Source organism: Sinocyclocheilus grahami, unplaced genomic scaffold, assembly GCF_001515645.1.
Source record: "Sinocyclocheilus grahami isolate Dianchi unplaced genomic scaffold, SAMN03320097.WGS_v1.1 scaffold16.1, whole genome shotgun sequence".
In the NCBI taxonomy this organism is placed as follows: Eukaryota; Metazoa; Chordata; class Actinopteri; order Cypriniformes; family Cyprinidae; genus Sinocyclocheilus; species Sinocyclocheilus grahami.
This window is the reverse complement of record NW_015505195.1, coordinates 3,239,167-3,265,867: the sequence shown is the minus strand read 5'-3', so window position 1 is coordinate 3,265,867 and position 26,701 is coordinate 3,239,167. Positions and strand designations below refer to the sequence as shown.

The 26,701-nt window shown below is 39.8% G+C and overlaps 3 protein-coding genes across 3 annotated transcripts in view; 1 reads left to right on the top strand and 2 right to left on the bottom strand.

The window, feature by feature from the left end:
• The first annotated feature begins 7,877 nt into the window (after positions 1 to 7,877).
• On the top strand, positions 7,878 to 10,213 carry LOC107550401 (protein FAM78B-like). Its single transcript, XM_016231666.1, has 2 exons — positions 7,878 to 8,173; positions 9,691 to 10,213. The coding sequence occupies exons 1-2, from the start codon at positions 7,911 to 7,913 to the stop codon at positions 10,211 to 10,213; spliced, it is 786 nt and encodes a 261-aa protein (XP_016087152.1). The 5' UTR covers positions 7,878 to 7,910.
• Positions 10,214 to 11,827: 1,614 nt separating this feature from the next.
• Positions 11,828 to 20,533, bottom strand: LOC107548839 (UDP-N-acetylglucosamine transporter-like). The gene is made up of 8 exons (XM_016229664.1): positions 20,141 to 20,533; positions 19,322 to 19,544; positions 18,071 to 18,225; positions 17,860 to 17,982; positions 17,595 to 17,769; positions 13,420 to 13,538; positions 12,761 to 12,894; positions 11,828 to 12,617 (listed from the first exon to the last, which is right to left on the bottom strand). Exons 2-8 carry the CDS (start codon positions 19,509 to 19,511, stop codon positions 12,527 to 12,529), a joined length of 987 nt encoding a protein of 328 aa, XP_016085150.1. The 5' UTR covers positions 19,512 to 19,544; positions 20,141 to 20,533; the 3' UTR covers positions 11,828 to 12,526.
• A 1,873-nt stretch (positions 20,534 to 22,406) lies between these two features.
• LOC107548805 (neurogenic locus notch homolog protein 2-like) overlaps positions 22,407 to 26,701 on the bottom strand; it is a 65,664-nt gene continuing 61,369 nt past the window's right edge. The window contains exons 30-34 of the mRNA XM_016229629.1: positions 26,481 to 26,634; positions 26,074 to 26,396; positions 24,651 to 24,798; positions 24,426 to 24,523; positions 22,407 to 24,317 (exon numbers count right to left, since the gene is read on the bottom strand). Coding sequence (XP_016085115.1) covers positions 22,926 to 24,317; positions 24,426 to 24,523; positions 24,651 to 24,798; positions 26,074 to 26,396; positions 26,481 to 26,634 — 2,115 coding nt within the window. The 3' untranslated portion in view covers positions 22,407 to 22,925. The remainder of the gene's footprint in view (positions 24,318 to 24,425; positions 24,524 to 24,650; positions 24,799 to 26,073; positions 26,397 to 26,480; positions 26,635 to 26,701) is intronic.

Below are 26,701 nucleotides of genomic sequence, written 5' to 3'. Positions count from 1 at the left end.
ATTGTGTGTGTGTGTGCGTGTGTGTGTTGGAAGAGATGTTTGAAATTTAGCTTGGTGTCCACCTCTGCTATATCTGTCAGAGCAGAGAGAGAGAGAGAGAGATGGAGATGTGAAGGAAGAGAGGGAGAGAGAGAGAGAACTGCTGAGTAAACATTTGGAACTCATTCATTTGCACACTGGCTCCAGGCAGGGCTGGGGTTTGAGAGGGGGTGCATGAGAAAAAGTGAGAGGGAATGAAAGAACGAGAGGGAACGAAAAAGGGAAAAGCGAGCGAGAGAAAGAGCTGCCCCTTTTCTTACCCAAGCTCATCAAGTACGGGCCAGGGCTCCTGAAAACGGCAGGATTAGTGGAGGGCCGGTGCTCGGTCAGGTCGGCTCAACCCACATCACTCCTGAACTGCACGCTACGTTGCTTCGCTAAAGCACTCCAACATGGTTCTCACAGAAACACACATACATACACAAAGACACAATGCATATACACACTTACCAGCACACTTGCACAAGCAAGCATGCGCCAAGCATAGGTCACTGACATTCTCGGCAAAGAGCAGCATTATCATTTACTGTAACTCTTGACACATCAATGTCCACAACAACACATACACACAACTTCATTATATTAGCGAAGTTATAATTAAATATACAGCTTCACAAGCTGTGAATACAGCTCTACACACCTTTACAATCAGCACACCAAAATGTTTAGACATCATATATATTAATCAAACCTGTATACACTTTTTTACACATCTACATGTCCCAATTTCTTTCTGTCTTGTATAACTACATTCAAGTAATATTATGAGATGTACAGAGCAACACTAAAAATTAGAACATGATTTATGTTTGTAAGCCTCCAATAGCACCCTCATGTTGTTCCAAACCTGAATGAATTTCTTCTTTCGGTTGAAGACAAAAGAATATATTTTGAAGAATGCTGGTAACCAAACAGTTGCTGGTAGCCATTGCCTTATAGTATTTTTTCCCCATACTATGGAAGTCACTGGCTACCGGCAACTATTTGGTTACCAACATTCTTCTAAATATCTTCTTTTAAGATCAACTGAAAAAGAAACTCATAGAGGTCTGGAACAGCATGTGGGTGAGTAAACGATTTCCCATTTTTAATTTTTGTGTGAACTACATGCATTGGTTGATCTTATCAACAATCTCTTAATGACAGTGCTTAGTGATTTTGACCCTTGGGGCCTGCAGCCATGCACAAAGATGAGAACTCAATCTCACTAGCACAAACATGGTCACATGGTCATATACTCACCAAAAATCATTTTCCCTCCCTTTTTTCATCTCAATTATCTTATCCACCAGTGTTGCGAGATATTTACACTGGTTAAATATCAGGGATATTTCAAGTTATTAGTTCAACCTCATGTCATTTTAAAGCTGTTTGACTTTCTTTTATATATTGAAGAACTTTGTGGTCTAAACCAGTGTTTCCCAACCAGGGTGCCATCTGTCGAGAGCAGGGGTGCAGTGTAAAAAATCCTTTTTTAATATTTTTACATTTTTTAAATGTTCAAAAAAGCATCTATTATATAATATCCAAAATAATTAGAGATGCACCGAAATTTCAGCTGCCGAAAATGAGTACACCGCTCAGGTTTCACTTTCACGTGGTGTGACGCTCTTATCCCGCTCTATGCGTGTGCACTCCACTCAGTCGCTCCACTCGTATACCGTTCATGCGAATCGGAACAGCAAAGTCCACTCAAACATTGCGCCGACAGGAAACATCGATGAGTGTAAATTCTTCAAAATTGGTTCGTTAGAATAGGACAGTATTTGGCTGAGATACAACTATTTGAAGATCTATAATCTGAGGGTGCAAAAAAAAAAAAATATCAAAATATTGAGAAAATTGCCTGTAAAGTTGTCCAAATTAAGTTCTTAGCAATGCATATTGTTAATCAAAAATGAAGTTTTGAAATACTTATGGTAGGAAATTTTCTTTACTTAATATAATGATTTTTGGCATAAAAGAAAAATCTATAATTTTGACCCATACAATGTATTTTTGGCAATTGTTAATCAAAAATGAAGTTTTGAAATACTTACGGAAGGAAATTTTCTTTACTTAATATAATGATTTTTGGCATAAAAGAAAAATCTATAATTTTGACCCATACAATGTATTTTTGGCAATTGCTACAAATATCCCTATGCAACTTAAGACTGGTTTTGTGGTCCAGGGTCACATATATACTACTATACTATATATATTTTTTATTTTATATTATTTTATTTTTGATGAACCATCCCTTTAATATCTGTCTGAAATTAACTTCATTTCATTTAAATAACTGCAACAATTAACGGTGTTAATTGCACCATTGCACGAATGTTGTGATATGTTGTGCCAAGGTCAGCTCTCATTAATAGTTACTTGTTGCATTTAAATAATAATTAAATGTTTTTGTTGTTGTTAAAACAGACATCACTAAAACACAAGGGAAGATTCCAATAGTCCCTCTGCTTGTAAATCCACTGTGTGTGTCATAAAGAATCTCTGTTTGTACAGTGCAAACTTCTGGATGACCACATCATGGCTGATGTGGAGAAACTAATTTAACTAAGGGACAAATCAAAAATAGCATCATTACATGTTGATAATGCACCCACAGACATAAAGAGAAAACTGGAACTGATAGGTGTGAATCTGTTTACTCTCCTTTGGTGGTGTTTACTGTAGGTTTTGGTGGGTCTGTTGTTCAGAGTGGTAAGGGCCCTGAGCAGGTAGGAGATTCCTGAAGCATTAGTTGGCCCAGACTGCTGACTGACTGACTGACTAAATGTGTCTGGTCTATTTAGAAGCAAAAGAGGGTTTGGGGAGACCTTAAGTGTCCTGAAGCACTGCAGAAATTATTAATTAAATATTTTTATATATAAAAATTACACGGTTTAATCACACTAATTCAGGTTTTTAGTGATTGCTTTTTTCTTTTTCTTTTTTTGAATCTGAGATTGAAAATAGCTTAAAATTAAAAAAGTTCATCTAAAAATAGACTGTCATATCCACCAAAAGAATTCAATGGAAAAAAAGTGAGCAAGTGACGCAAGTGAGGCCACAAGTCTCTGAGATGAGAGACAGAGATGACTGCAAAGACACAAGGACCTTCTGTCTTACTCCAGTTTTATCTTTCAACAGACACTTGTCCTTGTCTTTGCTCTGCTCATAACCTAAAACCCGGTACAAATTTTTGGTTAGATTCCAAGAAAATGTGACTTTCCAGCTACATTCTTTTGTTAGTACAAAATACTGATTTGTAAATTAATCCTTTCAGAAAATAAGCCCAGACGTGACAATATGCAACTGTAGATCAAATGTCAGTGTCAACGTTACATTTTTTTTTCTATTTCTTCACAGAAAATGTTCATTATTGAACAGTAGGCTGAATAAGTGTGAAAGGATTGAATGTAATTAGCCTGAAAGTCTGGCAGGAGTCATGGTCTCCAGGCATCTGCGATGTAGCTGAGCATTGAATCGTGATGAGAGATGGAGCTTCAGCATCTCCAACCTTTTATTACATCAAGAAAGACAGAGAGAGGAGGGAGAAAGAGGAAGACAACGTATAACGTACACATCTAGGTCTATTCAGCTGACACTCACAAACAGGGCCTGCGAGACACACACACGTTACTCCTCTTTTATCTATATGACATTTCATTAAAGCAGAAAGGTCAGATACAAACAGGTTTCTGATGAGTTCCTCACCTTCAGAGCTCCTCCCACAATTCCTCCAGTAACACACACACACACACACACACACACACACACACACACTTTCTGTAGGTTTTGGTGGGTCTGTTGTTCAGAGTGGTAAGGGCCCTGAGCAGGCAGGAGATTCCTGAAGCATTAGTTGGCCCAGACTGCTGACTGACTGACTGACTAAATGTGTCTGGGTCTATTTAGAAGCAAAAGAGGGTTTGGGGAGACCTTAAGTGTCCTGAAGCACTGCAGAAATTATTAATTAAATATTTGTATATATAAAAATGACACCGTTTAATCACACTAATTCAGGTTTTTAGTGATTGCTTTTTTCTTTTTCTGAATCTGAGATTGAAAATAGCTTAAAATTAAATAAAACAGTGGTTCATCTAAAAATAGACTGTCATATCCACCAAAAGAATTCAATGGAAAAAAAGTGAGCAAGTGACGCAAGTGAGGCCACAAGTCTCTGAGATGAGAGACAGAGATGACTGCAAAGACACAAGGACCTTCTGTCTTACTCCAGTTTTATCTTTCAACAGACACTTGTCCTTGTCTTTGCTCTGCTCATAACCTAAAACCCGGTACAAATTTTTGGTTAGATTCCAAGAAAATGTGACTTTCCAGCTACATTCTTTTGTTAGTACAAAATACTGATTTGTAAATTAATCCTTTCAGAAAATAAGCCCAGACGTGACAATATGCAACTGTAGATCAAATGTCAGTGTCAACGTTACATTTTTTTTTCTATTTCTTCACAGAAAATGTTCATTATTGAACAGTAGGCTGAATAAGTGTGAAAGGATTGAATGTAATTAGCCTGAAAGTCTGGCAGGAGTCATGGTCTCCAGGCATCTGCGATGTAGCTGAGCATTGAATCGTGATGAGAGATGGAGCTTCAGCATCTCCAACCTTTTATTACATCAAGAAAGACAGAGAGAGGAGGGAGAAAGAGGAAGACAACGTATAACGTACACATCTAGGTCTATTCAGCTGACACTCACAAACAGGGCCTGCGAGACACACACACGTTACTCCTCTTTTATCTATATGACATTTCATTAAAGCAGAAAGGTCAGATACAAACAGGTTTCTGATGAGTTCCTCACCTTCAGAGCTCCTCCCACAATTCCTCCAGTAACACACACACACACACACACACACACACACACACACACTTTCCGTGTCACCTCAAAAGACACCAAGCAAACCAGTGAACATTCTACACACAGCATTAAATGCTCGGATGTTTTTAGGGATTTCCCCGTTCTACTCCACAGCCCCAAATTTGCTCTAGATTACATGGATTTAAGTGTTTGGTTGTACTGTTTACTAAAGGAGTATTCTCACGCTTGTCCCTCCACTGAGTCATATTACACGGTCTGAATGGATGTTAAAGTGGTCTAGACTTGCTCAGCAAAGGACAGAGAAGACCTAAATTATTTACCCAGCCATGTAAGGATTACAGAGCATCTTAACCTGTCCATTAGCGCTGGGCCATCTCAGACAGACAGGCTACCTGACAGACTCACCTGAGCTCAAACTCACTCCACCAGAAGCCTGATCTGATAGAACCAAAGCAGCTGAGCTGAACTGAACGGAAGATTCCTGCTTCCTCCCTTTTCTTCTTCATGCTCTCTTTCTTGATTGCTTACTCTCTTATTCTCTCCGATGCCATTTTGACCCCAAGCTAGATTCAGAAATACAAAACAGCAGCTACAAATATGCATCACAATCATACATGTGTCACATGGATGAAGGTAACAGAAATGCAGACGTACTTTACAGAAACCTTTTTCTAGCTTGAATCCAAAAATCCAAAGACTTTAACCACCTCCACGTTTCTAGAAGATCCGAGCAGGTGCCAAAATGGACTCATATTTCTCGGAAGCAATGTCTCCCCCTGCTGGATATTTTGGTAAATGCAGAGTGTGACGTTAGAGAGACGGTGGCGTACTGAAAGAACATTTGTTTTATTGAATGTTTTCTTTGTGTTCTAAAAAAAAAACAGATTCTGTGACTCATACTACATAGGAGATCTTTTCAGATGCAAGTCACATACAGGTCAAATGAGGACAGGACGACATCTAAAAGTTACTTTTTAAAATCTCTCTGCCTCACTTTGTCCGGTGTTGTTCGTGTCTCTTGTGGCAGATACTGGGTCTCTACACAAGTTTGTACTTTACTCCAGGGTGAATTCAGATTCACTAATCACCATCATCTTCTTCTGGCCTCACGCTTACTTATCAAGACACCAGCTAATTTTCACAGTGATGTTTCCCTGTCGGATAAATTTGACATGAGGTCGGCCTTAGTGACGACAGTCCATCTATACCGGTTGTCATGGTTACACAGAAAGCCATCAATTAACAAGCGGAACATGTCTCGTGCTGTATAATCTCCCCTGAATCTAATGTGTTCGCGAGAAGGGGAGGTAAATGTGGATCAAAGATACAAAAGGTAATTATTATTTTCAGTTCTCAAGTGAAAATGTAGCTAATAAGCTCAGTGGTAAAACTGGCTTTTGAATATGAAGTAGGCTGTATCATGTAGAATATAACTTTATGCTACTTGATATCATATTTGCGTCCACCGAGTCTGTGTTTTCTTTCTGGCGGAATGGCTTGGTTCTTTTGATGGATCTTACTATCAGACGATGGATGGATGGATGTTCGTGACGCGTAAATCTAAAATAGAGATTAATGACAGCAGGCTACATATCTTTTGTCAATCAAACGTAGGATATGCTACTGATTCTACAGAAAGCTATCAAGCAGCGTGCTGTTGCTATAGCAACTTCAGGTAAAAACGACCTCGCGAACATTTAGCGTACACTGATTAAAACATGTCTTCTTACTGTAGTGATTATTGTAACGTGGTTTACACATTTATATACTTGAAAAATATTTTTAAGACGCCTCCACCCCAACCTTTTTTTGTTCCACTTTTACCTTGATAAACCTATTCGTGTCACAAGAGCCTAAAACAAATGATGAGACATTGTTAAACACTGATTAAAGCCGATACGCATGCATAACTTCTAATATAGGATACAATTACTAAAGAATTACGAATTTTAGACCACCCATTTTTCATGAGATCCAGCCACATCAACAGGTCCAAAACTCTGGGTATCAATCTTGAGTCACGCGTTACATTATACCACTATTGCAGTGCAAAGTTATTTCTAGTTTTGATTAACGTTGAACCCAAGATGAAGAACGGAGAGTAGCTCCGCGAGGCGGACTGGAAGGTGCACTGGTACTCCCACGCGCCTCTGATCGTTCATTCAGCACCACAGCAGCCGAACAGCGACCGCGGTGTGCACGCCAACCACGGAGATGGGAACGGGTTCTTTTAAATCCGTATAGCAGTCGTTTTAACGCGATTACAGATCACGTTATTGCGGGTTTTCCAATCTCATCTGGACGCCTCGCGTGTTAATATGTGGACGTCTGTTTACTGAAGGAATATCCGCTATAACGGAACGTCAAATGTGATTTGATCAACACTCTACTGTGTAACATACTTTTTTGCGGTTCCTCTTCTGTCGTAAATCATGAAATACTTTGAGATTGTTTGTCGTTCTGAAAGCGCAAAAATCAATCGAGCAAAACAGAATCGCGACCACCTCTTGTCTTGGCGAGCGGTCCGCCACACCTGACTGTTTTTCTGCCTCCGGTTGTGACATGAAAACTCGGACCAGAAAGAAACGGATGAAAGGGCGAAGAGCTGCAAAAGGCCATGTGGATTTGAATGGGGAACATATCAGATTGAAGTGGGAGCCCAGAACAACCCACGAGTCCGATCGCGACTGACAATCACAGGCATGGGGACACCAAAGATCAGGAGATGGTCGGAGGTCTTGCAACCTGTTGTTGATCCTGTTGAGTAACGAGACAGAGATCTGATGTTGATTATATCTAAATGGCAATGACTTGGGGGGTGGGGGGGGAAACACTTGCTTTTGATTGATTTATGTCTTGTTTCTTGATTTGTGTTTCTTAATTCAAATACATTTATTAATTTGAGGAGTAACTACATTGGGCGCCTGGACTGGACATGAGCTAGATTGACGCGTTTTTCCGGGAATTTAAATGTATGTGTATAATTACATTTAAAAAAAAAAACAAGCACCCTTCATGGTTGGTTGGTTACCCTGATTCTGAGCCTCTCCAGCCATGGGTTGCCTTCAGAGCGTCGCCTGCAAACCCCGAATTAAACGCGAGAACATCATCGTTTACGACGTCTCTGCTACTATAGACCACTGCCCGACAGTGATCGAGGAGAATTCACCCATAGTGCTCCGATACAAAACTCCATACTTCAAGGCCTCCGCCCGGATAGTAATGCCGCCGATCCATCGAAACGAGGCTTGGGTGGTGGGATGGATTCAAGCGTGCACTCAAATGGAATTCTACAACACTTATGGAGACCTCGGCATGTAAGCATGGTGCATGTTTTATGACTTACTCTTGACCATAAACACACATACTGAACTAGAATTATGGAAATTTAGCAACTGATGAGCAGTCTTTGGTTAATGCCAAATAAGGATGTCCAAGATCACAAAATCTTAAAAAAAAAAAAAAAGAGGCTTGAAATTTTAGAAAAAAAAGTGCTAACTTCTTGGCAACTGTAACTTCATACATATTTACAAAACAGTTTATAGCAAACAATAAACAACTACTAAAACGTTAAGTAGTGTAACCATCAACTATAAAAGTAATAAAATACATGACTTTTGAGTCACGATTCATGAGTATCAAGAGTTATCTTAGTTACTCAATTTGTCCTGAACAAAAAATGTGTTTTCATAAAAAGGTCAAAATACCGGATTTAAATAATAGAAAGAAAAGAAAAAGAAAAGAAAAAAGTTTAATTTCTTAAATGTTGTCATGATCAAAATTATGCTGTGATGACTTTGATTAGATGGACAAACGCTATTTATATTTAAATATTTTAAATTATTTTTTAAGTAATAGCCTAATAAAACAATAAGCCGAACAGCTTACATCAACATTTCCATCTCTATGGTCTAGAATTTCAGCCCTTTAATGAAGCTTTTGGTCACAGGAAAGTATTTTTTTACATTAAGCCATCTAAAAAATATATCAAAATGGATTTAAATTAGTAATTTGAAAACAGGTTCATTATAGAAGAGGATTTTCAATGTATTTTAGAATATGTCTTTTTAGAAAATGTCACTGATCTATCCGCCGAGTAAATCTTTCATTTATATGTAGCACGTTGTTTAATTATGTCTTTAAATGGTATAAAGCAAAGGATAACTTCAGTGTAGTGCACCAGTGATTTATATTCACAGAGAGTATGCATACATCAGCTCAGTGCCTGAGGAGAGGAGTATTTGCACCTTCATCAGTCACTGCTCTTTCATTTATACTCCCACAAATGAGTTTCACAGCCTGTCACTGGATCAGACGGGGAGAGGCAGCAGATAAAAACAGAATAGCTGCTCTGAAACATCAGCGTGGTTGCGCTAAACAGAGTTTAGCATTTCAGGTGAATGCAATTACGTGCTCAATGCCTTATTTACAAAAAAACGAGATAGAGACATTCTCACACCCACCCACGAGCCCTGTGACGCGTGATGTGGGCCCTTCTGATGCTGCCTAGGGGGCCTGTCTGTGTGGAGGTGTGGACATGTGTGTGGGGGTGTGTATTACTGCCTGAGCGGGTGGTTGCGTGGGGTTCTCTGTGACACAGATGGTGCCATACTGAAGAAGAAATGCCAGTGTCGGGTCATACCTAACAACACCCAGCCACATTAACGTCCTCTCACACTGAGTCATTTTACACTGCCAGCTGGGACCCTGATAATGAATGTCATCATTAACCCAATTATCATTTGTACACTTGGACTCACCATCTTTTTACACTTACATATTCAACAGCACAACTGCGGTTGTTTGTTTAACCTCTAAATGCTAATTTCCACAGGTCAAGCTGGGAGCTGCCAGAGTTACGGGAAGGACTGGTGAAGGCCATCAGCGACTCGGATGGCGTGAGTTACCCATGGTACGGAAACACGACTGAAACTGTGACCCTCTCCGGCCCCACGTCCAAACCTTCATGCTTCACTGTCAGCATGAATGATAACTTCTACCCCAGCGTAACATGGGCCGTACCGGTGAGCGAGAGCAATGTGGCTTTGCTCACGCGGATCAAACGCGACCAGAGCTTCACCACTTGGCTGGTGGCTTTAAATATGGCCACACAGGAAAAGATCCTCCTGCAGACAGTTAAGTGGAGGATGAAAGTAGACATCGCTGTGGACCCCTCCAAATCGCTGGGCTCTCGAGCAAGACTCACCGGCCGGGTGCACCAGGACCAGCCCAAGGTGTTGACTCATATGGAGCCGATCCCCCCTAACGCTCTGGGTAAACCCAATGCTAATGATGCTCAAGTGCTAATGTGGAGGCCCAAGCGAGGACCACCATTAGTGGTGATCCCCTCCAAGTAGCAGGTTGTGGGAAAACTTGAAGGTTTTTAAATCAAAAGTCAATTTGCCTTAAATCCACACTGCTGCCTTTAAAGAGATACTTGGTTTATGAATGGCCCTGGAGACACTTAAAGGGACAGTTCATTCAAAAAAATGAAAATCTGAAATCTTTTACTCACCCTCATGTCACTCCAAACCTGATTGACTTTTGTTCATTCTGTGTAATATATTATCTGATATATTGTCCATCCAGTGAAACAAAACACTGGACGCCACTGACTTTCATTGTGCAGAAAAAAATAAATAAATCGATGGAACATAAAAAAAAAAGATATTATGAGATATATCTTAGTGTTTTTTTTTTTGTCCATATAATGGAAGTCATTGGGCTCCAGTGTTGTTTGGTTCCCGATGTTCTTCAAAACATTCTTCTGCAGAACAAAAAATTGCATACAGGTTTGGAACCACATGAAAGTGAATAAAATGACAAAATTGTAATTCATTTAAAATTTTTCAGGTGGAATATCCCTAAAAGGCTGTCGAGATCACAAACTATTCAGATTACTTAGCTCCAACATTCTCTTTTAAAAGTTCTCTGTAAGTGTAAAACATCTGAGCTCCACAGAAGCCAGCCTTGCTCAGGTAGAGCAGCAATCTTTACATCGTAATTATAGATACACAATGTTTCAAACCAAGAGAAGCTGATGTGCATGAATGTACGACTTCAGAAGGTCTACAGCTGAATTTAGCATTGCCTTTTAGCTCACTCAGTTTTATTCAAAGTTGATTTGAAGGCAACAGAAAGCTCCAACCATCAGATGTCTGCTATTCAGCACGGCATCAATTAAGAAGAGATAGAAGACTAATCGGCATAATCTGGACTGCGAATTCTGCTGCAGTGGAAATGAGGGAACTTCAGCTGCTTAAATTTCTATGGAGCGGTCTACTAATTCACTGTTCTGCTCACCTGGGAGCGAAGGAATCGAGGGAGGGGAAGAAAAAGATTTGAACAGTGCTGCAAACACCAACTCCCACTGCTACTCATTAGAGAGGTGAAAACCATCCAGACCTTCCTATTGAGATTTCACACACACATCCAGAAACAAAAGCACAACAAACATTGCTTGATTATCAAAAATGAATCCAATCAGTTCGCTTGAGCATTAAAGCCACTGGATTTGTATAAACTGAATTTATGATGCCATAAGGGATGCACAGACTTCAAAAACAACATTACCAATGCTGGTCTTCGGAGGTCAATGTAGAGTTTATTGATTTTGAGGTTCAGTGTGTTCTGAAGGACTGGGGCAGCTAGAGCATCCTAACTGTAAAATCTATTTTCCTCTTTAATTCATTACTTTTTCAAGCTGTGACTGCATGCATTGTTTTTACACCTTTGAAAAAAAAAAAAAGCCAAGCCTTTTCTTTTACATTTTGTGCTGCCCTGGTAAAAATGTGTTTTGTTTGAAGAAAAAAAAAAAAAAGAGACAATTATACACCTGATTTATTATTACTCCTCACCAGATACTAAAATAGCTTCACACATAGTGCAAAGTTGCTAAAAAAATACACTTCCTTGCATATATAACGGAGTAACTCAAGTATTCTTTGTTGCCTGGTGACAGAGGTAATCTGTAATCACAACATCCCACAAACTGACCGGCTTAGCATCATCATAAGTATTGTTATCATTTTCATTATTATAATATCAAAAGTTTACATTCTATTCACGAAAGATCCCTTATTCCATCAACTACTATGGTGCAGAAACTAACGCAGCAACCCAGTTAATTAAAATAGCATAAAATAATTTTTAGGACTTAAGAAGTTTGAATAATGACACAAAAATACAGTGATGCAACGACCCCCTCTGTAACATCCATTGTGAGATTCAAGTTTCATTTGTGGCAATTTACTGCAGGCCACTGTTGCAAACCAAAAGCAGCCATTGCCCCTTGAAGATGAATGGATATTAAATGGCCAAGAAGAGCCAAACAAGTTTTGTGCTCAAGGTTCAAGTCCTGATTGTCCAAAAAAAGGTCTCAGCGCATCCAGCAAGATTTGAAAATGGCACATTACGAAGTGTTTTTAGCCATCACCCATTAATGTGATCAGCGCTGATTAATGTTTTTCGTGAGTTTCACTAAAACCCGAGACCCAGAGCATTTCACCCAGTGTGCTTCAGCTCAGCACTGCACAACAGTGGCCCAGCCTGTTATCCAACCTTGTATCAATCCTTTTTTTCCCACTCTCTGCACCTCCTCTCCTCTTCTCTGTCCTTCCACTCATTTCATTCATTTGTTCCACTCCACTTCCACCTCGTCCATCCCCTTATCATGCTCTGCTTGGGTTGGGTGCCGGCTTGCTCTCATAACCATAGAGAAACGTCGCCATTATGACCAATACTGTGCCTAGGAAGAACACACTGGACAGAAAAGAAAAACATGTGGGTTTTCGGTTCATTTCAATTAAATTCCTCTTTCTTTTTTTTTTTTCTTTTTTACTTTAAATCAATTGAATTGAAAGCATTTATTGGTCACAAGACATTTAAAAAAATGTCATTTTTACCTGGTAGGCTCAAAGTCCTCAAGCCAGAAATATGAAATTAATGTGGAGAGGATAATTGAGAGTGATGTAGCAAAGCCTTTCAGTATGTTGTCAGCATACTTGATGACAGCAGCGATCACGAGCCCTCCAAGTGCCTGTGGGAAAAAGAAAAAAAAAATTTTTTTATATTGTTACATATTAATGTGTTACAAGGAAAAATCACTTGTGTTGGCTGCTGACGATGAAGCAATTATCAGTTCTGATTCACATGTAAATTTGTTTTGTACTTCACAAGTCTTGTTAGGGCTGTGCAAAAAAATCAAATGCGAAAAAAATTAATGCGCATCTCGTCAGTAAAGGCGCTCCTGTGATTAGTAGTAAATCTCCAGCACGTACTTTCAGGTGGAGCGGCATTTACTACACAAAGCCGTAGTTCACGGACAAGCTACGCAAAATCGTGTTCATAATTGGCAATGAATCACCTGCGATTTTGAACGCGATATTGCGTAGCTTGTCAGTGAACTACGGCTCTGTGTAGTAAATGCCACTCCACCTGAAAGCACGTGCTGGAGATTTACTACTAATCACAGGAGCGCCTTTACTGACGAGATGCGCATGAATTTTTTTCGCATTTGATTTTTTGCACAGCCCTGCTTGTACTGAAAAGTGTTCAGGCTCACCTGGAGAGCGACCACAATACAGGTTAGCGTGTTGTAGCCCTGAAACATTCCGTGTTCTTGGACTCTGTCACCATCGTAGGCCAACATCCCGAAAATCCCAAAAACCAGGCCAAACATGCCTGCACACAGAAGACACAGAGGGTAAAACATTTACATTTGTTTCATATACCACAGCACTGAGATATGTTTTTTTAAACAAATTATGGTAGGTTTATTTTAACGAGACAGAATACCAACCAAAAAATCCAGAAAAAAAACACATTATATAAAGGTTAGAAATTGATTTGCATTTCAGTGAGTGAAATATGTATTTGATCCCCAAGCAAAACATGACTTAGTACTTGGTGCAGAAACCCTTGTTGGCAAGCACAGAGGTAAGACGATTTTTGTTGTTAGTCACCAGGTTTGCACACATCTCAGGAGGGATTTTGATCCACTCCTCTTTACAGATTCTCTCTAAATCCTTAAGGTTTCTTGGCTGTCGTTTGGCAACTCAAAGTTTCAGCTCCCTGCACAGATTTTCTATAGGATTGAGGTCTGGAGACTGGCTAGGCCACTCCATGACCTTAATGTGCTTCTTCTTGGGCCCATCCTTTGTTGCCTTGGCAGTATGTTTCGGGTCATTGTCATGCTGGAAGACCCATCCATGACCCATCTTCAGTGTTCTGGCTGAGGGAAGGAGGTTCTCGTCCAAGATTTTACAGTACATGGCCCCGTCCATTTGCCCCTCAATGCGGTGAAGTCGTCCTGCACCCTTAGCAGAAAAACAGCCCCAAAGCATAATGCTTCCACCTCTGTGCTTGACTGTAGGGATGGTGTTCTTAGGGTCATAGTCAGCATTTCTCTCCCTCCAAACACGGCGAGTTGAGTTAATAACAAAAAGCTCAATTTTGGTTCTCATCTGACCACAGTACTTTCTTCCAAGCCTTCTCTGAATCATTTAGATGTTCTTTGGCAAACTTTAAATGGGCCTGTACATGTGCCATCTTGAGCAGGGGGACCTTGCGGGCGCTGCAGGATTTCAGTCCATTGCGGCGTAGTGTGTTACCAATGTTTTGCTTGGTGACTGTGGTCCCAACTGCCTTAAGATTATTAGCAAACCAACCATTCAAAAGTAAAAAAAAAATAAAAAAAATCAGTACCATTCAAAAGTTCACTGCATCTGATCAAAAATACAGTAAAACAACAATATTGTGAAATAATTAGAATTTGAAATGTTTCTTTTTTTTATAAAATTTAAATGCAGTTTAACTTTTGAACAGTAGCGTATAAACGCATGTGAATAAACAAATGGCTTTATTCTGAGAAAACTAGTTATGATAAACTTTGATATGATCAAATTATGTCAGCCCTCATTGAAGAACAGAGATGTTTTTTTTTTTTGCGGCGTAGTGTGTTACCAATGTTTTGCTTGGTGACTGTGGTCCCAACTGCCTTAAGATTATTAGCAAACCAACCATTCAAAAGTAAAAAAAAAATAAAAAAAATCAGTACCATTCAAAAGTTCACTGCATCTGATCAAAAATACAGTAAAACAACAATATTGTGAAATAATTAGAATTTGAAATGTTTCTTTTTTTTATAAAATTTAAATGCAGTTTATCTTTTGAACAGTAGCGTATAAACGCATGTGAATAAACAAATGGCTTTATTCTGAGAAAACTAGTTATGATAAACTTTGATATGATCAAATTATGTCAGCACTCATTGAAGAACAGAGATGTTTTTTTTTTTGGCTCAGCTCATTATGACGAACAGAAGTTCACATTAGAAGGTGAATCACTACAGACGCTCCATTCACACATTGCCAGTTATAAATAAACCCTACACTGAGATTCCACATGGCAAGAGTGAAAACACACACGCATAAATATTCAGCTCCTGAATGTGACTGTTTTGTGCAAGGATTCTGCTTGCTGAAAGAAATAAAACCTAGTTATTTGAAATTTGAGATTGTCTCTCGGAAATACAGATTATACAGAAGATAAACAGACTTCTAGTTTAAAAACAGGTTATGCGTGTTATGCATAGTGCTCAAAGTTGTCAGTTAATTTTCACCTAAGCTGTGTAAAGTATGAATTTGATCTGAACAAACATGTTTAGACCGAGGAAAAGCATCATACATTTCTACCCAGTCTAAAATCTGTGCCCTTTGTGAGAGGTTCTGATTACACTAAAACCTCAACTTATTGAATGACTTTATATGCAAAATCCCTCTAGTACAGCAGTCGCCAACCGTAGGCAGGTGTGTTTGCACTGGCATGCATAGGTGCAGTCGCTCATCACAGTGATGCTGTTTGATCTACTTTTTTGTTGCTTTTTGCTCTTATAGCAATACTTTGTACTTGGCAGATGTTAAAAATGCCACTTCACGTTAAAAACTGTAGGTTCCTGACCTGTGCTTTAGAATAATGATATTTCATATATTTAATACTTTTACATGGCAGGAGGTGTAAAAATCTAATTTAAATACCAAGCAAATCATCAATGCTCTTTATGCCGAGTTCACACTGCACGATTTTCAAAGATGTCGCATCACTGTTGGTTTCACACTGAACGACTATCAGGGGTAGCATTCAGTTGTTGCTGTGTTCACACTGCACGATGGAACAACGACAGGAGGTTATGCCGAGTTCACACTGCACGATTTTAGCCCGATTTTTCACTCGCCGACAGGTTTTGCGAAATCGCAGACAAATGCCTGAAATCGGCAAATCGGTGCTCGTTCACAATGACAATCACACATTGTGAATTATCAAAGACGCAATCTGAGGGAATCGCCGACACGTCGTCAACGCCCACAAAATATTTGGCATGCTAAAAATCTGGAGCTGTCGGCGATTCACAATCACGCTGTGTGCAATGATTTCTGACTGAAAACTACATCGGCAATGACCTACAGCCAATGAGAGACCAAGATACAGGGCAGAGGGAAGTTCAGGGAGGAGTTATAGACCATAATATCAGTATTTTAATAGATATATGAACAATTATATCATACAGAAACAAGCACAAACATTTACTTGACCAGCCACAACATCAGCACAACAGTTACTGCTAAATTATTTACCTCCAACTCTCTTTGCAGAACACCCAATCCCTGTTCCCTGCATCTCCCTCCTGCATAATCAGTTTTTCTTTTTCTCCTTGTAGCTGGAAATCAGCTCACAGACCATTTGCGGGCTGTGATAATTCACACTGCGTGATTGTCACTCGCGTGAACGAGCACCGATTTGCCTCCGATTTCGGGCATTTGTCGACGATTTCGCAAAACCTGTCGGCGAGTGAAAAATCAGGCTAAAATCGTGCAGTGTGAACTCGGCATTACAGCAAGACCAATTAAAAACTTTAATCTAATTAAAGGAATAGATTACCCAAAATAAAATCCAAGTCACCCAAGATTTTGTTTCTAAGTTGGTTTCTTCATCAGAACAGATTTGGAGAAATTTAGCATTATATCACTTGCTCACCAAAGGATCCACTGCAGTGAATGGGTGCTGTCAGAATGAGTTCAAACAGCTGATAAAAACACCACCATTATCCACAAGTAAACGTCACAACTTCAATTCATCAATTAACATCTTGCGAAGTGAAAAGATGCATCAAGGTATCTTAAAATCAAACCGTCACTTATGGCGCAAAAGTCCATCCCCTGTTGTCCTCTCACATTAAAATCCACCGACATGTTTGTTTAATAGTGTTTTTGACTGTCTTCAAATTGTAAACAGTGCTTGATCTCTGCCTATTTCTCTCCTGATTCAGATGAGATGGCTTTTTCACTGGAGAAAGCAATATTATCAATAGATCACTCCTATTGTAGATGGAAAGCAACAGTTTAAAGAAGATTTCTGCTTCACAAGACATTAATTGATGGACTGGAGTCATGTGGATTGCTTGTGGATCATTGTGATGTTTTTATCAGCTGTTTGCACTCTCAATCTGACGGCACCCATTCACTGCAGAGGATCCACTGGTGAGCAAGTGATGTAATGCTACATTTGTCCAAATCTCTTTTGATGAAGAAACAAACTCAAATACATTCCTGGATGGCCTGAGGGTAATACATTTTAATTTTTGCATGAACTATTTCTTTATGCATAACTGACCCACTTTTGAACTCAATATAGCGATGTTTAGGCTAATATACGATCCATTTTCTTTATAAACATACTTACCAAGCTGGATGTTTCGGACCCAAACACTCTGCTTGGTCTCTTTAAGGATCTTCTCAAAGTAGACACCAGCAAACCCACTAGAGCAACAGGCCACCAACACGGCCACCAGCCCAACAAACTGTGAGCCTGCAGTCAGCTGCTCTTTTTGAGGGTCTGATTGGGAGTCCGCTGGCCACTGTCCAAACAAACATTCATGAATTGCATGAATACATCAAAGACTATAACAAAAATGAGGTTTTTTTTTTAATAATCAAGGTATTTTTACCTGTACAAGTGCAATGCCGGCCATAAGAATTAACAGAGACAACCACTGGAACACACCGAGCCTGCGGCCCAGCATAAACACAGAAAACAGGGCTGTGGTAATGATTTTCAACTGGTATGTCACCTAGAAGTGTACAGGATTAAAAAAAAAAAACATAAGAATGATAGCCATAAAAAATAAGGCAGTAACTAATGGATGGATAGTGACTTACCTGATAGGTAGCCGCATCAAGGTTGGATAGTGCTACGTAGAGCAGGTTATTCTGTAGCGTGTAGATCCCTGAAGGAATTGCCAGCTTCAGCGTCTCTATAGGCTTGTGTAGAATTTCCTGTCTCAGAATACTGCTCAGTGCTCGGCCACTGTAACCTGTTTCACACAGACACTACAGTTACCCGGAAATATTAAATCATATTCACAGCCATTCCATCCAATGTAGCTTTTAATTTCAAATAAATGATGTTCTTTTAAACACAAAAATATTAAGCAGCACAAGTGTTCTCAACCATGATAAGAAGAAATGTTTCTTGAGCACCAAATCAGCATATTAGAATCATTTGTGAAGGATCACGAGACACTGAAGACTGGACCAGGTTGATATTATCAGCACTTACAAGAAAAAAGTAATCACTGGATTTAGCATAATTTTCCAGGCTAGTGGTATCAAATATTTTAAAAATATTTACAATCTGAGGTACAATGCCAATGAAGAAATTCACGGGTAGAATTATACATTCTGTTTTGTTTTCTCTGACTAAATTAATTCATTATTGATCTACTTACTACTTTTGGATGGACAGAAATTCTCTACATAAAGTTGTACACTGTTTCTTCTGTTTTCTGAACTGTTCACACAGACTGCTGCACCATAAATTTGACTGTATTTTCTTCAGTCTATTTCGGAAATGCAGAGGGTTGACAAAAATGTTAATAATAATAAAATCAAAAAATGTAAAACTAAAAAAAAAAGATTTAAAAATAAAAACAATCAACATAAAAAAAATAAAACATCACATTTGTTTACCCTTGTTTATTTGATTATTTGTTTATCATGTGAGCAATAACCAACATCTAAGAACCATGAACATGCAAATGTGTTATTAAATGACTTAATAAATATTTTAGGTCAAAGAGTTTCGGATGACAAAAAGGTTTGGGAATCACTACCTTACAGAGATATTTTAATACAATATTTTTTAATTTCTTATAGAGACATTACATCAGATGCTGTTCTGTGTTGAAAGGCGAGTACCACAAAACTTTTGGAAGTAAATCCCAATGCAAACCAGACTATGCAAATGCAACTCTTTGTCTCACGCATCTCGCATACACAGAGATTGAATTTCTCACTGCATTTACAGTCACCCACAAAATAAGGGGTGAATGATTTTCTAAGATACTGTGGTGCTTTCAGAAAAAGATATCAAACCAATCTCAGGGAGAAAGGATGCACCATGAAACTTACTGTGATCTTTGAAGACGAGTCCCACACAAGTGAGGATCTTGAGGAACTCTGCCACCACCACTGCAGAGGAGGCCAGGTAACGCGGCCCTTCACCCTGCAAGGTGCGCGAGTAACGCATGGTCAGCACCAGGGACGTGGTCTGGAACACCAGAACCCCCAGAGAGAGGTACTTCAGCTTGACTGATGCCATGATGACAGCCTCTCACGAGGAGACCAGGACAGGCTGGGGTGACATGAGAAAGAAAGGGGCAAAGAGCAGACAGATGTTGAAATACAATGTTGTCCCAGCTGGGTCTGACAAGCAAGCTGCTCTGTAAACATTAATGGCCATAAACAACAGTTATGAAGTGTTCACACAGTATAGTATCTTTGACCAAGAAATCAAACATTAACCCTGCAGTTTGCTAAATTTAGGACATTTAAAGGGATAGACTAGTTCACCCTAACTGAGGCTGTCATTTTGCTTTACATCTCCTTTTGTGTTTCCACGCAAGAAATAAAGTCAAACAACATGAGGGTGAGTAAATAATTATATATTTATCACTTACGGGCGAATTGGTTAAAAAAATAAAAAAAATAAAAAATTAGAGTAACGTAAAATATTCCGCAACTTAAGCGTAAATAAATTAAGTGACTAAATGAATAAACTAAATGTAACATTTAATGACTCAAATTCTCAAACTAAATGTCAATATTTTACCGCAAATCATAATAGCAAGCTGACAACAGACGTTTAATATAAAACTATGATCCCAATTCGTTTTTAGCTAGAAGTTAAATATCACATAACGTTATATTTTCACCTTTCTGAAGTCTCACCTTTTCTGAAGATTACTGAAGATCCGGAAGAGTTGTAGTTTGTTTATGAGTTTGAAGGCAAACCTAATCGTTAAAACCCCGTCAAATATCCATCCTTCAAGATGAGTTCTACATAAGTTGAATCTACATACAGTCAGTTAAATAGTTCAGTAGTCTTAATTTGACAGTTAAACACCGAGAGCTACTCCAGCTAAGCTCAAATGTGAGGAAATCAGGTTCTGGGTGTTCCTTGCGCATGTTCATGTTATGTGTCCACCCATGTCGGATACCCTCATTCATCAAGAATGAAAAGCAGACTGTCAAGTGAAGTGTAGAAAATCTCTATCAACAATCTTGCTGCACTTCCTAGTGTTTTTGTTGTTTCGATCCTCATCATGAGTCGTTGTCGCCACCTGTCGGTTGGCGGACAGAATGATATCGAACAGAAACTTTGAGAAGCGTGCATTCACCTGCTTTGTATTTTAGTCTTCGTTTTCGATCATTGTTATTAAATACCCTTTGCAAGTAGGGGGCAATTGTGACACACTAATATAAATCAATCTAATAAATATATAAAATTCAGACAGACAAATAGATTGTTTTTTAGTGTACCAGCAACAAAAAGAGACATTTAGCCAGATCAATTTGTAAAGGTTTTCCTTTATTTGGGTTTCATCTCTATTTTAATCATCAATTGTCTTGGAATATTTCCAATACAGTTTTTTTTTCTTCCTTTGAATCACAAATTGTAATCTACAAAAAACTAAGACGAAACATTAACTTCATTATAGCATACTGTATGCATATATTTGGTGAAAGTCAAAGAAAGTACAATAAGCATAAAAAAACAACAACATAAAATTATATACAGCACATATAAAAATAGCCTTGCATAACATTTGGGTGAAAATACAATGCGCCAAAAGCTTTGCTTTGATCTTTATTTGGTGGACTAACACCCATTAAATTCCTCAGATTTTAGTACACTAAAGATCATCCTGTTGAAGGGCCCTTAAGTGCTACAGGATATCAACCGTTACCAAAAAGAACACGCCATTTGGAGTCTATAGTACATAAAGGTTTCTATTTGCATAAGCAGACTCTTAATATTGACCTTGAGCACACACACAATATCTCTGATCCACCCACCTGCACAAATACAGCATACCGGACGTTCAGAAGACCTTCGACAGTATTTCATCATCACTCTGGCTAAAATATGCATGCATTTCTAAAAACTATTATGAGTGTTTATTTGGCATTTAAGAGACCCAGGGGCTTTATTGTGCAAAACACATTTAAAAAATGTGATTGTACTAATCAGTTTCATAAAGCTTTGCTCAAAAACACAAACCAGAAAAAGTGAAACAGCACATTTAGATTGTATAAAGTATGATTTCTAAATTATCACGTGATTCAAACGGTTGCACAGACAGGCTGATTGTAATTAGGATGAAGAAAATATATGACATGTATTTAAAAACTCGTGTAAATAAAAGATACAACTTCAGAATCATGCTCAGAATATTAATATACAGTAACACAAAAAAGGCAGAACAAATCAAATAAAATAGTAACAATGGTTACAAATATGTTGTAAAAAGCACTAATATTATATGTCTCAATGTTTCCTTTTCCGAAAGGCTCATGTGGCTTGATGGCAGCTGGAATTCCTCTTCAAACCTCTTGTCGTTTTTGTGCGGCCACTAAATACTGCATACCTTTTTAAAAGAAACCAAGTGGATCCCATTCATATTTACAAACCTCCTTTTACCTCTTTTAATCATTGGCAAGGCAGAGGATAAACCGTAACAGACAACATGGCAATACATAAAAATGTAACATTTAACTATTTACACCACAGCTTAACTCTGAACCACACATGAATGAAGGAGATCTATGTGTAGCACATTCATGCTACCAATCGCAAAAAAAGTACCACCAATTCATTTAAGAAACATATCACTACAAAAAAGAAAAAAAAAAAGCAGGTTGATCTAAAAACAAACAAACACTGAGAACACATGAAAGCTGACCCATCACATTGAAAAGATTAAATTATCAGTTAAAAGCATAGCTCACCAAAAAAACTGATGTAGATTCAAACCTGTATGACTTTCTTCTGCAGACCACAAAAGATGATATTTTTGAAGAATGTTTTTCTTCATACAATGAAAGTCAATGGGGTCCAAAACCACCTTAAACCACTCTGACTTTATTGTATGGACAAAAAACACAGACATTTTAAAAAAATATCTCCTTTTGAACTCCACAGAAATAAGTCATACAGGTTTGAAACAACATAAGAGTGAGTAAATTATGCCATAGTTTTCATTTTCGTGTTAACTATCCCTTCAAGGTTGGTACCAATTAAGCATATCTGATTTTTAATTAATATTAATAAAAATGATCAAAGAAAGACGGCAGATTAAATGAGAAAATTTCCTTCAAATTGTAAAAGGTTTGACTAAAACTTGAAATAAATTTCCCCAAATTGGGGACAGTAACCACAAACGAGACTCCTTAGTTTGGCACTGTGATTGTCCATAGGTAACAGTGCCCTAGATCGTAGACGGTCGTTAACAGGATTCCCGAGTTGTTAAAGCTGTTTCTCCGTTTAGTCTGGGGCTTCTGTGCAATGAAATATCCAGGCTGATGGGAATTTACAATATGAAAACTTCAAAGTCAACATGCAGAGCATAATAAAGACATGAAGGGTGGAGAAAGGATAAATAGCCTCTCCCCTGGCAGCTAAAGAGAGAGAATAAAAACAGCCATGCAATTAAACTCTCGAAGGTCCAAGTTCCTACGCGTACACACTGCTGCGCTGTGACTGCTGGGACTGCGTCGGCTGTGTGGCCTGTGACGGGGGCTGCCGCTGGGCTTGTTCAGGAATGTGTGTGTGGCGGGAAAGGGGCACTGTGTGGAGATTTCCTAGAGGGGTGGGACTTGTGGTGACATCGGACCAGTCTGAGTTGGAGTGGGGTGACGAGGAGGACCAGGGGTCGGGCGATTCGGGAGAGGGGGTGAGGTAGGGGTGTTCGCTGGGTTTGTGTGTGGGATGACCAGGGGTGGTTCCCTCGGAGCCGGCAGGGGCGTAGCTGTGCTGGGAAGGTGGCGTGGGATATTTATCCACGGGGCTCTGGCGTGGCTGATAGGATGCTACTTGCCGTGCTTGGCTCTCAGGCAGCCCATGAGGGAGTGTGTGGTTGTGACCGTGGGGGTGCGGAAGGGTATGTGACAGGCCGTGCTGCATTCCCACATCAGGCATGGGGTACATCATACTCTGATTACAGTGCAGGTGCTGACTTTGTGCCTGATTTTGCCCCTGCGCCTGCATCTGCCCTTGCTGCACCTGTTTGAGGAGGCTCTGCCTGTTGCCTGCCGCCATCATTTGGAAGGTGACAATGGGCGGCAGCTGTTCACGACTCATGGTGACGTTCATCGGGGTGAGCATGCCCGGGCTGTGGTGCTGCTGCATGCTGGTGTGGCCCGCACTCATCTGGTGGGGTGGCATGAGGCCAAACATGTGACCATTGTAGCTGTGTTTGGTCAGACCCACCCAGCTTTGCTGCTGGCCCAACATGTGACTCACAGGAGGCAGCATGGGCCTCACGGATTGGCTGCTGAGCAGAGGGGGAGAATTTACCGTGCTGGAGGTGGCCACTGCCTCTCCAGCGTACGAGTGTGGAGACTCCAGCGAATCCACAGGTGACATGGTGACCGAGCTCTCTGAAAGACCGCCAGCTGCTTTGGTAACATTTCCGCTGGCTCCAGCCACCGCCACCACATTTGGCCCCTCTCCTCCGGTCGGCTTCTTTCGCCTCTTCGCCTTCATTTCTTTTAGATCTTTGGCTGTCCCGGCTGCAACAGTGTTTGCTTTACCTCCTGCTCGGCGATTCTTTTTGCCCTGCGGTCCTGGACGCATGCCAATCATGAATCCTGTGCCGTTTGTCCCACAGACCATTGAGGAGTGTCCCCCGCCATTGCCCATGTGGTTAGGCCCAGAGTGTGGGCTGTGCACCAGGTTGTACTGGTCCAGCAGACGCACAATGTCATGATGCATTCGTTCTTGCGCAGTATCACGAGGCAGGCGATCCAGGTGGTCTGTGATATCACGATTTGAATAATGATCTAGGAGGACTTGGGCCGCTTCAAAGCTGCCCTCCCTGGCAGCCAGGAACAAGGGGGTCTCCTCCTACATCACAGAACAAACCAAACGTAAGTGTTTGGCTGACACACAAAACATCTGTGTACTCAAAAAGTGATTAAACATATACATAAACAAATAGACATGAACAAGTACCTTGTTGTCCTGCATGTCCCGATTGGCTCCATTCTTCAGTAGCACTAGAGTGGCGTCTACATTATTAACAGCAGCGGCCCAGTGCAAAGCCGACTTGCCTGAGGATGAGATGAGCGCAATGAGATTAAACAGGGTGTCCTTTTTATTTCTGAAATTTATTTCCTTTCCATTTATCAATAAAATTTATTTTCTTTTGATGCATGTTCATATGGGTTTTCATCTTACCATGGTCATCCACAGCATTGACATCTGCATGGCAGTGAACCAGCTCCTCCACCATGCCCTCCACTGCCAGTCTGGCTGCCAAGATGAGTGGTGTGGTGCCGTCATTCATACGGGCATCAAGATCCGTGGCACGGTTACGGATGAGAATCTGGAGTTTAAAAACACATAACAGTAATGATTGGTATGTGCAAACAAAAAAATCTGAAAACATTTTTCACAAACCATGAATATAGAGAGAAAATAAAAATATATATCTTCAAACTACAGTATCTGTGTATGTATGAATGTGTGTGTGTGTGTGTGTGTGTATATATATATATATATATATATATATATATATGCCTGCAGAAAAGATATTCAGAAAATAAAGCAGGAGTTCCTATAAAAAACAAACAAACAAAGGCTGAATTTACACTGGCACAAAAAATCAGATTTTTTGCTCACATCTGACACAGATTTACATTTGTTGCACACATGTAAACACAAAAATCCGTAAGAGATCTGATTTTTTTGCATCCGATCTGAGCCACTTCCAAATGTGTATTTTAATTGGATACATATCCAAAATCTGGACATCCGACCTACGTCTAAACACACATATCCGAATCCCCACAGAACTCCCAATGCGAGGGCGACACGTTTGCCAGACGTGCATGCGCTCGCATTTTATTTAGATGGAAACTTTATATAGGCTAGGTAAGAAATTGCACATTCAGGAGCTGTTTTCAACCCATGCCCTGTGAATTTTATAAATACAACTTCGCTAAAGCTACATTACATTTCTTAGCAATGATGTGATAACTTCACTTGTTCGCAAGCTTCACGCACTCGCTCTCGTTAATTAATTTGAATTCTTTTAAATAAATATCATCTTGGTGCTACTTTATTTCACAAAAAATTCCACCTCTAACGAGCTGTAAATAAAATAGCCTAACAAATTTAAATTACCGTTATTTATCCGTTCAGTCAGATTTTGTGCTGCAAAACATCCATGACAGCTGTTGTCCATGCTGGCAAATAATAATGGCCACTTGACGTGCATTATATAAATAATTTTAATAGCACGGCCATTCAAAACCCGAGGGTCTACCATGTGCATAGTAAAGCAATCATTGACTATCATTTTGGGCAGGAATTATGTAAACACAGATATCGGATACCAGTCGTGTCTAAAGTGAATGTATACAGACGGGTCAAAAAAATTGGATATGGTCAAAAGATTGGATCTGTGCATTAAGACTTGCAGTGTAAATGCAGCCAAAGTAGGTATCAGAACAGCTAAAAATGCAAATATCAAATAACAAAAAACAATTACGACAATATTCTTTAAAAAAATTGGTGGATAACAATATATTATGATATATGAACAATATATTATGAAGTTAGGCTTAGCAGTCATATGAGTGAAAGCACATGCCCTCACCTGGAAGACTCCTTGGGCGTCTGCCGCCACGGCCGCATGTAGAGGGGTGCGGCCCATGTTATCATGAGCATTGGCATCAGCACCAGCATCCAGCAGTCTCTTGGCGGCATCAGCTCGGGAGTATCGTGCAGCAAGATGAAGGGCAGCCTCTCCAGTGCGATCTGTCTGGGCATTGAGTGACGCACCCTGGCCAATTAAGTCGGTTATGACGTTTGTGTCAGGCTCGTCAGCTCCACTTTCCTCCTCCTCATCTCCCAGCATGCTGCCACAATCGGGGCTGCTGCCAGTTCGTAGAGATGCCAGCATGAGAGGAGTGAAACCATCTATAAGCACGAAAGAGAATTTAAAAGGGCAAAAATCTTCTTTCCTCATCTACTCAGATTGTAAGTAAGAATCTGTCTATTAACCTGGTCCTTTAACATTGACATCCAGGCTGTCCATGTCTATGTCCGCTTGAGGGGGAGTGAGTGTGATGTCAGCGGCTTTGTGATGCTGCAGGGTCCACTCTCTCCTGTCCACTCCTCCATCCACTCCGACAGGAAGCAATGGCTTATCCTCCATCTGTGAGGTTGGAAGAGTCCATTCAGATTGATCATAAACAAAGGGATCTGTTACGGTCATCTTCAGG